Genomic DNA, 16,753 nt, shown 5'->3' on the forward strand with positions numbered 1-16,753 from the left:
CCCTCTGTTTGTCTCTGTCTCTCCCTCTGTCTGTCTCTTCCTCTGTTTGTCTCTGTCTCTCCCTCTGTCTGTCTCTGTCTCTTCCTCTGTTTGTCTCTGTCTCTCCCTCTGTCTTTCTCTGTCTCTTCCTCTGTTTGTCTCTGTCTCTCCCTCTCTGTCTCTCTGTCTGTCTCTGTCTCTCCCTCTATCTGTCTCTGTCTCTGTCTTTCCCTCTGTCTTTCCCTCTGTCTCTTCCTCTGTCTGTCTCTGTCTCTTCCTCTGTTTGTCTCTGTCTCTCCCTCTGTCTGTCTCTGTCTCTTCCTCTTTTTGTCTCTGTCTCTGCCTCTGTTTGTCTCTCCCTCTGTCTGTCCCTGTCTCTCCCTCTGTCTTTCCCTCTGTCTCTTGCTCTGTCTGTCTCTGTCTCTCCCTCTGTTTGTCTCTGTCTCTCCCTCTGTCTTTCCCTCTGTCTCTTGCTCTGTCTGTCTCTGTCTCTCCCTCTGTTTGTCTCTGTCTCTCCCTCTGTCTTTCCCTCTGTCTCTCGCTCTGTCTGTCTCTGTCTCTCCCTCTGTCTGTCTCTGTCTCTTCCTCTGTTTGTCTCTGTCTCTCCCTCTGTCTCTCCCTCTGTCTGTCCCTGTCTCTTCCTCTGTTTGTCTCTGTCTCTCCCTCTGTCTGTCCCTGTCTCTTCCTCTGTTTGTCTCTGTCTCTCCCTCTGTGTGTCCCTGTCTCTTCCTCTGTTTGTCTCTGTCTCTCCCTCTGTCTGTCCCTGTCTCTTCCTCTGTTTGTCTCTGTCTCTCCCTCTATCTGTCTCTGTCTCTCCCTCTATCTGTCTCTGTCTCTCCCTATGTCTCTCCCTCTGTTTGTCTCTGTCTCTCCCTCTCTGTCTCTCTGTCTGTCTCTGTCTCTGTTTCTTCCTCTGTCTTTCCCTCTGTCTCTTCCTCTGTTTGTCTCTGTCTCTCCCTCTGTCTGTCTCTGTCTCTCCCTCTCTGTCTCTCTGTCTGTCTCTGTCTCTGTCTCTTCCTCTGTTTGTCTCTGTCTCTCCCTCTGTCTTTCCCTCTGTCTCTTCCTCTGTTTGTCTCTGTCTCTCCCTCTGTCTGTCTCTGTCTCTTCCTCTGTTTGTCTCTGTCTCTCCCTCTGTCTCTCCCTCTGTTTGTCTCTGTCTCTCCCTCTCTGTCTGTCTCTGTCTCTGTCTCTTCCTCTGTCTTTCCCTCTGTCTCTTCCTCTGTTTGTCTCTGTCTCTCCCTCTGTTTGTCTCTGTCTCTCCCTCTCTGTCTCTGTCTCTGTCTCTTCCTCTGTCTTTCCCTCTGTCTCTTCCTCTGTTTGTCTCTGTCTCTTCCTCTGTTTGTCTCTGTCTCTCCCTCTGTCTCTCCCTCTGTCTGTCCCTGTCTCTTCCTCTGTTTGTCTCTGTCTCTCCCTCTATCTGTCTCTGTCTCTCCCTATGTCTCTCCCTCTGTTTGTCTCTGTCTCTCCCTCTCTGTCTGTCTCTGTCTCTTCCTCTGTCTTTCCCTCTGTCTCTTCCTCTGTTTGTCTCTGTCTCTCCCTCTGTCTGTCTCTGTCTCTCCCTCTCTGTCTCTGTCTCTGTCTCTCCCTCTGTTTGTCTCTGTCTCTCCCTCTCTGTCTCTGTCTCTTCCTCTGTCTTTCCCTCTGTCTCTTCCTCTGTTTGTCTCTGTCTCTCCCTCTGTCTGTCTCTGTCTCTCCCTCTCTGTCTCTCTGTCTGTCTCTGTCTCTTCCTCTGTTTGTCTCTGTCTCTCCCTCTGTCTCTCCCTCTGTTTGTCTCTGTCTCTCCCTCTCTGTCTCTCTGTCTGTCTCTGTCTCTGTCTCTTCCTCTGTCTTTCCCTCTGTCTCTTCCTCTGTTTGTCTCTGTCTCTCCCTCTGTTTGTCTCTGTCTCTCCCTCTCTGTCTCTGTCTCTGTCTCTTCCTCTGTCTTTCCCTCTGTCTCTTCCTCTGTTTGTCTCTGTCTCTTCCTCTGTTTGTCTCTGTCTCTCCCTCTGTCTCTCCCTCTGTCTGTCCCTGTCTCTTCCTCTGTTTGTCTCTGTCTCTCCCTCTATCTGTCTCTGTCTCTCCCTATGTCTCTCCCTCTGTTTGTCTCTGTCTCTCCCTCTCTGTCTGTCTCTGTCTCTTCCTCTGTCTTTCCCTCTGTCTCTTCCTCTGTTTGTCTCTGTCTCTCCCTCTGTCTGTCTCTGTCTCTCCCTCTCTGTCTCTGTCTCTGTCTCTCCCTCTGTTTGTCTCTGTCTCTCCCTCTCTGTCTCTGTCTCTTCCTCTGTCTTTCCCTCTGTCTCTTCCTCTGTTTGTCTCTGTCTCTCCCTCTGTCTGTCTCTGTCTCTCCCTCTCTGTCTCTCTGTCTGTCTCTGTCTCTTCCTCTGTTTGTCTCTGTCTCTCCCTCTGTCTTTCCCTCTGTCTCTTCCTCTGTCTGTCTCTGTCTCTCCCTCTGTCTGTCTGTGTCTCTCCCTCCCGCTGCCAGGTACCTCCAGTGTAGCACGGGCATGGAGCGCTACGTTTGATGAGTTGACAGGGAAACACATAGAGGCGTTCTGCAAACAGTACATGACCATGAAAGCACCTGGGATACTGGCAGAGTACCCTGACATGTTCGCTGTGCTCATCATCATCACCCTCACAGGTACACACACACACACACACACACACACACACACACACACCTTCACCCGTCTTTTCAGCTCTAATCTTCAACTCTCTCTTCTTCCCTTTTTCCTATTTTATTATAAACGTTCTCTCTCTGTAGGTCTGTTGTCGTTTGGAGTGAAGGAGTCAGCTGTTGTCAACAAGGTGTTTACGTGTATCAACGTCCTGGTGTTGTTATTTATGGTGGTCTCTGGACTGGTCAAAGGAACCCTGAAGAACTGGCACCTGGACCCTGATGTCATCTTACACAACAACTCCAGCCAAAAGTAAACACACACACACACACACACACGTATGTAGTTGCCTAGTTAAATGAAGGTTAAATAAAATAATACATAATAAATGTTCTTTTTCTGTTCTTGTCTATTAATGTTCTGTATGATGTTTTATGTCTTGTGTGAACCCCAGGAAGACGTGGCCAAATAAACACACACACACACACACACACACACACACACACACACACACACACACACACACACACACACACAGTATACTAGTGTGTATTTAATGATCTCTCTTTCTCTCAGCATGACAGAGCCCTTGCTGTCGGCGGAGAGTCTAGGAGTGGGCGGGTTCATGCCATTTGGCTTCACCGGTGTCCTATCAGGCGCTGCCACCTGTTTCTACGCCTTCGTGGGATTCGACTGTATCGCCACGACAGGTCAGTGTGGGAGGCGCCAACTTACATCACCAGTGGAGGTACTGAAACACACGTCGCTGGTGAAACCTCCACGGTCTTCAAATTACATCTAAAAGGGATTGTTTTTTTACTATCAATCTACACAACTTACTAAACCTTTTCAAAAGATAAATAAAACGCTGTGACATTTCTAAGATGAAGATGAATGATTGATGTCTTCACCCCCCTGAGGTATTACTCGGTGGAAACACCTTTGGCAGCCATTACAGCTGGGAATCATTTGGAATATGATTCTACCAACCTGAATCAACTCTTAGGGAGACATTCAGTCTCTTCAGAACGTATTCTACCAACTTGAATCAACTCTTAGGGAAACATTCAGTCTCTTCAGAAAGAATTCACACCGCTTCACATTTTCTACAGTTTGTTGAGTTACAGCCTGAATTTAAAACATAGAGAGTTGTTGTGACTGACCTCCACACAATACCCCATTATGTCAAAGTGGAATTATATTTTCTAAAAATGAACAAATTAATTTAAAAAAGAAAATCTGAAAAGTCTTGTGTCAAGTATTCAACCTCTTTGTTGTTATGGCCTAAATAAGTTCAGGAGTAAAAATGTGCTTAACATGTCACGTAGTAAGTTGCAATAATAGTGTCAAACATGATTTTTGAATGACGACCTAATCTCAGTAGGCCACAAATACAATTATATCTAGGGTCCTCAGTGAAGCAGTGAATTTAAAACCGATTGTTCCACAAAGACGGTGTGGATAAGGGGATGATTGAGGTCATGGGCTAAGCTGCTGTCCAGTCAGACAGTCACAGGGTTTAGGGTTAAGGTTAGGGATAGGGTTTAGGGTTAGGAGGTTCTACAGGGGTCAGAGGTCATTGAGGTCATGGGTTGAGCTGCTGTCCAGTCAGACAATCACAGGGTTTTGGGTTAAGGTTAGGGATAGGGTTTAGGGTTAGGAGGTTCTACAGGGGTCAGAGGTCATTGAGGTCATGGGTTGAGCTGCTGTCCAGTCAGACAGTCACAGGGTTTAGGGTTAAGGTTAGGGATAGGGTTTAGGGTTAGGAGGTTCTACAGGGGTCAGAGGTCATTGAGGTCATGGGTTGAGCTGCTGTCCAGTCAGACAGTCACAGGGTTTTGGGTTAAGGTTAGGGATAGGGTTTAAGGTTAGGAGGTTCTACAGGGGTCAGAGGTCATTGAGGTCATGGGTTGAGCTGCTGTCCAGTCAGACAGTCACAGGGTTTTGGGTTAAGGTTAGGGATAGGGTTTAAGGTTAGGAGGTTCTACAGGGGTCAGAGGTCATTGAGGTCATGGGCTAAGCTGCTGTCCAGTCAGACAGTCACAGGGTTTAGGGTTAGGGATAGGGTTTAGGGTTAGGAGGTTCTACTGGGGTCAGAGGTCATTGAGGTCATGGGCTAAGCTGCTGTCCAGTCAGACAGTCAAAGGGTTTAGGGTTAGGAGGTTCTACAGGGGTCAGAGGTCATTGAGGTCATGGGCTAAGCTGCTGTCCAGTCAGACAGTCACAGGGTTTTGGGTTAAGGTTAGGGATAGGGATAGGGTTTAAGGTTAGGAGGTTCTACAGGGGTCAGAGGTCATTGAGGTCATGGGCTAAGCTGCTGTCCAGTCAGACAGTCACAGGGGTTAGGGTTAGGGTTAAGGTTAGGGATAGGGTTTAGGGTTAGGAGGTTCTACAGGGGTCAGAGGTCATTGAGGACATGGGCTAAGTTGCTGTCCAGTCAGACAGTCACTACACATTTCCACTGCCTCTAAATCAGTTGAACCAGGCTGTTTTTCCTGTGGACAGTGGATACGAAAAGTATTCAGACCCCTTGACTATTTCCACATTTTGTAACATTACAAAATTACTATTTAAGTTTATTTTCCTCATCTGCACACAATACCCCATGATGACAAAGGATAAACAGGTTTTTAGAATTTTTTGCAAAAGTATATCAAAAATGTATCTATCACATTTACACAAGGATTCAGACCCTTTACTCAGTACTCTGTGCCTCGACACAATCCTGTCTCAGAGCACTATGGACAATCCCTTCAACCTAATAGCTTGGTTTTTGCTCTGACATGCACTGTCAACTGTAGGACCTTATATAGAGAGGTGTGGGACTTTCCAAATCATGTCCAATCAATTGAATTTACCACAGGAGGACTCCAATCAAGTATTTTATTTATTTCACCTTTATTTAACCAGGTAGGCCAGTTGAGAACACCTTTATTTAACCAGGTAGGCCAGTTGAGAACACCTTTATTTAACCAGGTAGGCTAGTTGAGAACACCTTTATTTAACCAGGTAGGCCAGTTGAGAACACCTTTATTTAACCAGGTAGGCCAGTTGAGAAGAAGTTACCATTTACAACTGCGACCTGGCCAAGATAAAGCAAAGCAGTTCGACGCATACAACAACACAGAGTTACACATAAACAAACATACAGTCAATAACACAATAGAACAATCTATATACAGTGTGTTCAAATTAGGTAAGATTAGGGAGGTAGGCAATAAATACACCATAGAGGATAATAATAAATACAATTTAGCAAATTAAACACTGGAGTGATAGATGTGCAGATGATGATGTGCAAGTAGAGATAGTGAGCAAGAAGATAAATAACAATATGGGGATGAGGTAGTTGGATGGGCTATTTACAGATGGGCTGTGTACAGGTACAATGATCGATAAGCTGCTCTGACAACTGGTGCTTAAAGTTAGGGAGGGAGATATAAGTCTCCCGCTTCAGTGATTTTTGCAATTCGTTCCAATCATTGGCAGCAGAGAACTGGAAGGAAAGGGGGCCAAGGCCTTTGGGGAAGAACAGTGAAATATACCTGCTGGAGAATGTGCTACAGGTGCGTGTTACTATGGTGACCAGTGAAATATACCTGCTGGAGAACGTGCTACAGGTGGGTGTTACTATGGTGATCAGTGAAATATACCTGCAGGAGAATGTGCTACAGGTGGGTGTTACTATGGTGACCAGTGAAATATACCTGCCAGAGAGCATGCTACAGGCGGGTGTTGCTATGGTGACCAGTGAAATATGCCTGCTGGAAAATGTGCTACAGGTGGGTTTTACTATGGTGACCAGTGAGATATACCTGCTGGAGAGCATGCTACAGGTGGGTGTTGCTATGGTGACCAGTGAAATATACCTGCTGGAGAATGTGCTACAGGTGGGTGTTGCTATGGTGAGCAGTGAAATATACCTGCTGGAGAGCATGCTACAGGTGGGTGTTACTATGGTGACAAATGAAATATACCTGCTGGAGAACGTGCTACAGGTGGGTGTTACTATGGTGACAAATGAAATATACCTGCTGGAGAACGTGCTACAGGTTGGTGATACTATGATGACCAGTGAAATATACCTGCTGGAGAACGTGCTAGAGGTGGGTGTTACTATGGTGACCAATGAAATATACCTGCTGGAGAGCATGCTAAAGGTGGGTGTTGCTATGGTGACCAGTGAAATATACCTGCTGGAGAACGTGCTACAGGTAGGTGTTACTATGGTGACCAGTGAAATATACGTGCTGGAGAACGTGCTACAGGTGGGTGTTACTATGGTGACCAGTGAGATATACCTGCTGGAGAGCATGCTACAGGTGGGTGTTGCTATGGTTACCAGTGAAATATACCTGCTGGAGAACGTGCTACAGGTGGGTGTTGCTATGGTGACAAGTGAGCTGAGATAAGGCAGGGCTTTACCTAGCAGAGACTTATAGATGACCTGCAGCCAGTGGGTTTGGTGACAAATATATGGTGAAGGCCAGTCAACGAGAGCATACAGGTCGCAGTGGTGGGTATATTGGTTCCTAACTGACTGAGTAAATTGGTTCCTGACTCGCAGGGGCTATTTGATGCTAATGCAGTACGCCACAGGATGTTTTTGTGCTGGTCGAGGGCAGTCAAGTCTGGGGTGAACCAAGGGCTATATCTGTTCTTAGTTCTATTTTTTGAATGGGGAATGCTTATTTAAGATGGTGAGGAAAGCAGTTCTAAAGAGCAACCAGGCATCTTCTACTGATGGAATGAGGTCAATATCCTTCCAGGATCCCCGGGACAGGTCGATTAGAAAGGCCTGCTCGCTGAAGTGTTTTAGGGAGTGTTTGACAGTGATGAGGGGTGGTCGTTTGACCGTGGATCCATTATGCACGCAGGCAATGAGTGATCGCTGAGATCCTGGTTGAAGACAGCAGAGGTGTATTTAGAGGGAAAGTTGGTCAGGATGATATCTAAGAGGGTGCCCATGGTTACGGATTTAGGGTTCTACCTGGTAGGTTCCTTGATCATTTGTGTGAGATTGAGGCTATCTAGCTTAGATTGTAGGACGGCCAGGGTGTTAAGCATGTCCCAGTTTAGGTCACCTAACAGGACGACCTCTGTATATAGAGAGGGGGCAATCAATTCACATGTGGTATCGAGTGCACAGCTGTGAGCTGAAGGGGGTTAATAACAAGCGGCAACGGTGAGAGACTGGTTTCTGGAAAGGTGGATTTTTAAAAGTTAAAGCTCGAACTGTTTGGGCACAGACCTGGATAGTATGACAGAACTCTGCAGGCTATCTCTGCAGCAGATTGCAACTCCGCCCCCTTTGGCATTTCTATCTTGTCGGAAAATGTTATAGTTAGGGATGGAAATGTCAGGATTTTTGGTGGCCTTCCTAAGGCAGGATTGAGACACGGCTAGGAAATCCGGGTTGATGGAGTGTGCTAAAGCAGTGGATAAAACAAACTTAGGGAGGTGGCTTCTAATGTTAACATGCATGAAACCAAGGCTATTACGGTTACAGAAGTCAACAAAAGAGAGCGCCTAGAGAATAGAAGTGGTGCTGGGGGCTGCAGGGCCTGGATTAACCTCTTCATTACCAGGGGAACAGAGGAGGAGTAGGATAAGAACACGGCTAAAGGCTATAAGAACTGGTCGTCTAGTGCGCTCGGAACAGAGAGTAAAAAGAGCAGAATTCTCGACACGGAAGAATAGATTCAAGGCATAATGTTTAGACAAGGCTATGGAAGGATATAAGTACAGTGGAGGTAAACCTAAGCATTGAGTGACAATGAGAGAGGTTTTGTCTCTAGAGGCACCAGTTAAGCCAGGTGAGGTCACGCATGAGTGGGGGGTGGAATTAAAGGGCTAGCCAAGGCATATTGGGCAGGGCTGCAGCTTTGGACACTGTGCTATCTAACCTCCAAACAAGCTTCAATGCCATACAACACTCCTTCCGTGGCCTCCAACTGCTCTTAAACGCTAGTAAAACCAAATGCATGCTTTTCAACCGGTCGCTGCCTGCACCTGCATGCCCGACTAGCATCACCACCCTGGATGGTTCCGACCTAGAATATGTGGTCGTCTATAAGTACCTAGGTGTCTGGCTAGACTGCAAACTCTCCTTCCAGACTCATATCAAACATCTCCAATCGAAAATCAAATCAAGAGTCGGCTTTCTATTCCGCAACAAAGCCTCCTTCACTCAAGCCGCCAAGCTTACCCTAGTAAAACTGACTATCCTACCGATCCTCGACTTCGGCGATGTCATCTACAAAATGGCTTCCAACACTCTACTCAGCAAACTGGATGCAGTCTATCACAGTGCCATCCGTTTTGTCACTAAAGCACCTTATACCACCCACCACTGCGACTTGTATGCTCTAGTCGGCTGGCCCTCGCTACATATTCGTCGCCAGACCCACTGGCTCCAGGTCATCTACAAGTCTATGCTAGGTAAAGCTCCGCCTTATCTCAGCTCACTGGTCACGATGGCAACACCCATCCGTAGCACGCGCTCCAGCAGGTGTATCTCACTGATCATCCCTAAAGCCAACACCTCATTTGGCCGCCTTTCGTTCCAGTACTCTGCTGCCTGTGACTGGAACGAATTTCAAAAATCGCTGAAGTTGGAGACTTTTATCTCCCTCACCAACTTCAAACATCAGCTATCTGAGCAGCTAACCGATCACTGCAGCTGTACATAGTCTATTGGTAAATAGCCCACCCTTTTCACCTACCTCATCCCCATACTGTTTTTATTTATTTACTTTTCTGCTCTTCTGCACACCAATATCTCTACCTGTACATGACCATCTGATCTTTTATCACTCCAGTGTTAATCTGCAAAATTGTAATTATTTGCCTACCTCCTCATGCCTTTTGCACACATTGTATATAGACCCCCCCTTTGTTTTCTACTGTGTTATTGACTTGTTAATTGTTTACTCCATGTGTAACTCTTTGTTGTATGCTCACACTGCTATGCTTTATCTTGGCCAGGTCGCAGTTGCAAATGAGAACTTGTTCTCAACTAGCCTACCTGGTTAAATAAAGGTGAAATAAATAAAAAAAATATTTAAAAAAGGGCTGGAGGCTCTACAGTGAAATAACTAACAAAAACAGTTATGGACAATGTAGTGCACTAATAATAATCAGTAACCAAAACAGCAATAGGCAAACTGGCATTAGGGCGAGGCATGTGTAGCCGAGTGATCATAGGGTCCAGTGAGTAGCAATAGCTGAGTCAGGGAGCCAATTCAGCAGTATGCTAGGCGAGCTAGAGACACAGCGATTCAGACAGCAGGCATCCAGGGACGGAAGAGTTTAAACCACATCGAATGGTCGGCAGACCAGCTGTGTGCAAACCTGGTCAAGAACTACAGGAAACGTATGATCTCTGTAATTGCAAACAAAGGTTTCTGTACCAAATATTACGTTCTGCTTTTCTGAAGTACCAAATACTTATGTCATGCAATAAAATGAAAATTATTTACTTAAAAATCATACAATGTGATCTTCTGGATTTTTGTTTTAGATTCCGTCTCTCACAGTTGAAGTGTACCTACGATAGAAATGACAGACCTCTGCGTGCTTTGTAAGTAGGAAAACCTGCAAATCGGCAGTGTATCAAATACTTGTTCTCCCCACTGTATGATGAAACGAAATATACACGGGACGGGACAAGACCAAGACTTCTACGCCATCTTGGAATCTAAAGTCATAGAAACATCTCAAGGATGATCAATGGAAACAGGATGCACCTGAGCTCAATTTCAAGTCTCATAGCAAAGGGTCTGAATCCTTATTTAAATAAGGTATCTGTCATTTATTTTTAATGCAAAACAATTATCCAAACAGGTTTTCACTTTGTTATTATGGGGTATTGTGAGTAGATTGCTGAGGATAAAAATATATATATGTTAGAATAAGGCTGTAATGTCACAAAACGTGGAATAAATCAATAGGTCTGAATACTTTCTGAATATTATTCAACACGACAACCTGGGGTTCATTACCGGCCGTGACCAGCAGTCCCATAGGGCGGTGCACAATTGGCCCAGCATCGTCCGGTTTAGGGGAGGGTTTGGCCGGAGGGGCTTTACGTGGCTCATTGCGCTCTAGCGACTCCTTGGGTTGGCTGGGAAAGTGCAGGCTGACTTCAGTCGTCAGTTAAACGGTGCTTCCTCCGACACATTGGTGCAGCTTCCTGGCTAAGCGGATGGGTGATATTAAGAAGTACGGTTTGGTCGCATGACTCGACATACGCCTCTCCCGAGCACGTTGGGGAGTTGCAGAGATGAGACAAGATCGGAATCACAAAATGATATACATATTTTTTGAATATTATTCAAAATGATTGACAGCTATTATGGCTGCCCAAGGTGCTCCCACCAATAATTAATTCTGGGGTGTGAAGACCTACGCAACGAAGACGTCTTCATTCATTTAGAACATTAACTTTCTTTCTCGTGAAATAGGTTGTGTAGATCTTGAGGAACCTTTGACATCTAACCCCTGACATCTGACCTCTAACCTCTGACCTCTGCCCACAGGTGAGGAGGTGAAGAACCCTCAGAAGGCCATTCCCATAGGCATCGTGTCGTCTCTCCTCATCTGCTTCGTGGCCTACTTCGGAGTGTCTGCTGCTCTCACCATGATGATGCCCTACTACCTCCTAGATAACAACAGTCCTCTGCCCGCAGCCTTTAAATATGTAGGCTGGGAGGGAGCCACTTACGCTGTGGCTGTAGGGTCACTGTGTGCTCTGTCCACCAGGTTAGTACACATACTGTACATCTATGTATAGAAGGTGATTCAACACACACACCTAGCCTCACCTAGACAAACTAACCTGTATGTACACACACACCCTGCTAATGTGATCAGTGAGTTTAGCTCACACCACCAGGTGTGTGCGTGTGTCTGTCTCTTAGTGAGTATATATTTAACCATGGGGGTATTTGATTCCCCAGCTGTCTATTAATATCAGTAGAGAGATCTGTCATATTGTCCCATAAATCTAACAGGTATATCATGTTCATTATAAACTGGGTGGTTTGAGCCCTGAATGCTGATTGGATAACAGACATGGTATATCAAATCAATCAATCAAATGTATTTATAAAGCCCTTCTTACATCAGCTGATGTCACAAAGTGCTGTACAGAACCCCAGCCTAAAACCCCAAACACCAAACAGCAAGCAATGCAGGTGTAGAAGCACGTTGGCTAGGAAAAACTCCCTAGAAAGACAAAAACCTAGGAAGAAACCTAGAGAGGAACCAGGCTATGAGGGGTGGCCAGTCCTCTTCTGGCTGTGCCGGGTAGAGATTATAACAGAACATGGCCAAGATGTTCAAATGTTCATAAATGACCAGCATGGTCAAATAATAATAATCACAGGCAGAACAGTTGAAACTGGAGCAGCAGCACGGCCAGGTGGACTGGGGACAGCAAGGAGTCATCATGCCAGGTAGTCCTGAGGCATGGTCCTAGGGCTCAGGTCCTCCAAGAAAGAGAGAGAGAATTAGAGAGAGAACTAGAGAGAGAGAATTAGAGAGAGAGAATTAGAGAGAGAACTAGAGAGAGAGAATTAGAGAGAGCATACTTAAATTCACACAGGACACCGGATAGGACGGGAGAAGTACTCCAGATATAACAAACTGACCCTAGCCCTCTGACACATAACTACTGCAGCATAAATACTGGAGGCTGAGACAGGAGGGGTCAGGAGACACTGTGGCCCCGTCTGATGACACCCCCGGATAGGGCCAAACAGGCAGGATATACTGTATATCAGACCGTATACTACGGATATGACAAAACATGTAGTTTTCCTGCTTCGTTGATAACCAGTTTATAATAGATATAAAGCTCTCGGGGGTTTGTGATATATTGCCAATATACCACCTGCCCGTTAGCAGTTCTAAAGGCATTGAGTTGTAGACGTTAGAAAAAAGTGTTTCAAAAGGGTTCTTCGGCTGTCCCCATAGGATAACCCTTGTTGGTTCCAGGAAGAACCATTTTGGGTACCATGTAAAATGCTGTGTGAAAAGGATTCTACATTGAAGCCAAAACAGCTCTACTTAAAACCAAAAAGGTTCTACCTGGAACCAACAAGTGTTCTTCAAAGGGTTCTTCTATGGGGACAGTCGAATAACCCTTTTAGGTTCTAGAGGGCACCTTTTTTCCCTGAGGGTGTAGTTCCATTCCGTGTCTGTGATAAGATGTCTAAATGATTAGCGTCTTCTGATATTCCAAAATGAAATGTGTTTTATTTCAACCTTGATCTCTCTGTCTGAATTGCCTGTTTCATGATTTTGAATTTGTTCCACATGGCATCCTATTCTCATTATAGTGCACTACATTACACCAGGGTCAATAGGGCTTTATAGTGCACTACATTACACCAGGGTCCATAGGGCTTTATAGTGCACTACATTACACCAGGGTCCATAGGGCTTTATAGTGCACTACATTACACCAGGGTCCATAGGGCTTTATAGTGCACTACATTACACCAGGGTCCATAGGGCTTTATAGTGCACTACATTACACCAGGGTCCATAGGGCTTTATAATGCACTATATTGCACCAGGGTCCATAGGGCTTTATAGTGCACTACATTACACCAGGGTCCATAGGGGTCTTGTCTAAAGAAGTGAGCAATATAGGGAGTACGATGCCGTTTGGGATTGAGCCTCTAACTCTGTGTTTATGCATGAAGGAATATTAACTATTTAAAATGGTAATTGCTCTCACTAACACCCTTCATCACTATCGTAACCCCCGCCTGCTAACACTTTCAGTCCTGTGATTGGATGCCCCAGCCTTCAGTCAAATCTCAGCACCCTGCTCATACGTCGTAAGTGCGGGAAAATCACACCCCTTTGGAAATAAAAGTCCAATCAAACCAAAATGTTCAAATGATACTGTCTTTCCATAACTCCATCCATGGACCTTCAATCACTTGCAACAAATCAACAAAAAATAAATCTGCTCAAACCTTCCAAAAGAACATAAGCCTAAAACAATTACGACATATGTATATTTATCTACTATTTGGAATCAATTGAATGTGTTAGCTGCTCTGTGATTAACTCTCCACGTGACTGGCCTGCGTGGCATTGCCTGTATTCTGTCTGTATGTGTCCGGCTGTCCAGCTGTGTGTTTGTGTCAGTTTGTGCATGTGTGTGTGTGCATGCATGCGTCTGTGTGATCGTCCATCTTGTGCCTGTATGTGTCTGTGTGTGTGTGTAGCCTGTTGGGAGCTATGTTCCCTATGCCTCGTGTGATCTGGGCCATGGCGAATGATGTTCTGCTGTTCAAGTACATAGCAGAGACAAGCCATAGCACCAAAACACCCCTAATCCCCACCCTCACCTCTGGCTTTATGGTCAGCCCTCTCACCAAAATACCATGGTACCATGGTTATCAGCAACAACAAGGTTATCACTAACAACATGGTTATCACTAACAACAAGGTTATCACTAACAACATGGATATCGCTAACAACAAGGTTATCACTAACAACATGGATATCGCTAACAACAAGGTTATCACTAACAACATGGTTATCACTAACAACATGGTTATCGCTAACAACATGGTATCACTAACGACATGGTTATCGCTAATGGCATGGTTATCGCTAACGACATGTTATCACTAACAACATGGTTATCGCTAATGGCATGGTTATCGCTAACAACATGGGTATCGCTAACAACGTGGTTATCGCTAACACCATGCTATCACCAACAACATGGTTATCGCTAATGGCATGGTTATCTCTAACCACATGGTTATCGCTAGCAACAAGGTTATCACTAATGGCATGGTATAGCTAACAACATGGTTATCACTAACAACACAGTTATCACCAACACCATGGTTATCACTAACACCATGGTTATCACTAGCACCATGGTTATCACTAACAGCATTTTTATCACTGACGACATGGTTATCACTAACGACATGGTTTTCGCTAACAACATGGTTATCACTAACAACATGGTTATCGCTAACAACTAGGTTATCGCTAACAACTAGGTTATCGCTAACGACATGGTTATCGCTAACGGCATGGTTGTCGCTAACAACAAGGTTGTCGCTAACAACATGGTTGTCGCTAACAATAAGGTTGTCACTGACAACATGGTTATCGCTAACAACATGGCTATCGCTAGCAACATGGTTATCGCTAACAACAAGGTGGTAGCCAGACAGAGGGACATCAATAACGGAAGCCAAGATCATGATATGCTGAAACAGACTGGTACCCGCACTAGACACAAGAGGTTAATGTTGGAAGGGTCAGGTCTAGTAAGGGAGCAACATTACAGCTACATTACAGCTACATTACAGGGAGACACATTACAGGGAGCAACATTACAGCTACGTTACAGCTACATTACAGCTACATTACAGGGAGCAACATTACAGCTACGTTACATGGAGCAACATTACAGCTACATTACAGGGAGCTACATTTCAGGGAGCTACATTACAGGGAGCTACATTACAGCTACGTTACAGGGAGCTACATTACAGGGAGATACATTACAGCTACATTACATGGAGCTAGATTACAGGGAGCTACATTACAGCTACATTACAGCTACATTACAAGGAGCAACATTACAGCTACATTACATGGAGCAACATTACAGCTACATTACAGGGAGCTACATTACAGGGAGCTACATTACAGGGAGCTACATTAGAGGGAGCAACATTACAGCTACATTACAGGGAGATACATTACAGCTACATTACAGGGAGCTATGTTACAGGGAGCTACATCACAGCTACATTACATGGAGCTACATTATAGGGAGCTACATTACAGCTACATTACAGGGAGACACATTACAGGGAGCTACATTACAGCTACATTACAGGGAGACACATTACAGGGAGCTACATTACAGGGAGCTACATTACAGCTACATTACAGGGAGACACATTACAGGGAGCTACACTACAGCTACACTACAGGGAGCTACATTACAGGGAGCTACATTACAGGGAGACACATTACAGGGAGCTACATTACAGGGAGCGACATTACAGATACATTACAGGGAGCTACATTACAGCTACATTACAAGGAGACACATTACAGGGAGCTACATTACAGGGAGCTACATTACAGGGAGCTACATTACAGGGAGTTACATTACAGCTACATTACAAGGAGACACATTACAGGGAGCTACATTACAGGGAGCTACATTACAGGGAGCTACTTTACAGGGAGCTACGTTAAAGCTACATTACATGGAGCTACATTACAGGGAGCTACTTTACAGGGAGCTACATTACAGGGAGCTACGTTACAGGGAGCTACATTACAGGGAGACACATTACAGGGAGCTACATTACAGGGAGCTACTTTACAGGGAGCTACGTTAAAGCTACATTACATGGAGCTACTTTACAGGGAGCTACGTTAAAGCTACATTACATGGAGCTACATTACAGGGAGCCACTTTACAGGGAGCTACGTTACAGGGAGCTACTTTACAGGGAGCTACTTTACAGGGAGCTACTTTACAGGGAGCTGCGTTAAAGCTACATTACATGGAGCTACATTACAGGGAGCTATGTTACAGGCAGCTACGTTACAGGGAGCAACATTACAGGGAGCTACATTACAGGGAGCTAATGTTACAGCTACATTACAGGGAGCTACATTACAGGGAGCTACTTTACAGGGAGCTACATTACAGGGAGCTACGTTACAGGGAGCTACGTTACACGGAGCTACATTACAGGGAGATACATTACAGCTACGTTACATGGAGCAACATTACAGGGAGCTACATTAAAGCTACATTACATGGAGCTACATTACAGGGAGCTACATTACAGCTACATTACAGGGAGCTACATTACAGGGAGCTACATTACAGCTACATTACAGGGAGATACAGTGCCTTGCGAAAGTATTCGGCCCCCTTGAACTTTGTGACCTTTTGCCACATTTCAGGCTTCAAACATAAAGATATTACAGGGAGCTACATTACAGGGAGCTACGTTACAGGGAGCTACGTTACACGGAGCTACATTACAGGGAGATACATTACAGCTACGTTACATGGAGCAACATTACAGGGAGCTACATTAAAGCTACATTACATGGAGCTACATTACAGGGAGCTACATTACAGCTACATTACAGGGAG

The 16,753-nt window shown here is 45.2% G+C and overlaps 1 protein-coding gene across 2 annotated transcripts in view; it reads left to right on the forward strand.

Moving 5' to 3' along the window:
- The window catches only part of LOC109884564 (high affinity cationic amino acid transporter 1), an 83,854-nt gene that overhangs the window by 21,178 nt on the left and 45,923 nt on the right, over positions 1 to 16,753 (forward strand). For both annotated transcript variants that reach the window (XM_031808164.1, XM_031808165.1), the window contains exons 4-7: positions 2,438 to 2,596; positions 2,720 to 2,885; positions 3,150 to 3,283; positions 11,114 to 11,336. In XM_031808164.1, the coding sequence (XP_031664024.1) occupies positions 2,438 to 2,596; positions 2,720 to 2,885; positions 3,150 to 3,283; positions 11,114 to 11,336 (682 nt within the window). The remainder of the gene's footprint in view (positions 1 to 2,437; positions 2,597 to 2,719; positions 2,886 to 3,149; positions 3,284 to 11,113; positions 11,337 to 16,753) is intronic.

The sequence above is a fragment of the Oncorhynchus kisutch genome, linkage group LG28 (genome assembly GCF_002021735.2).
Source record: "Oncorhynchus kisutch isolate 150728-3 linkage group LG28, Okis_V2, whole genome shotgun sequence".
Lineage (NCBI taxonomy): Eukaryota > Metazoa > Chordata > Actinopteri > Salmoniformes > Salmonidae > Oncorhynchus > Oncorhynchus kisutch.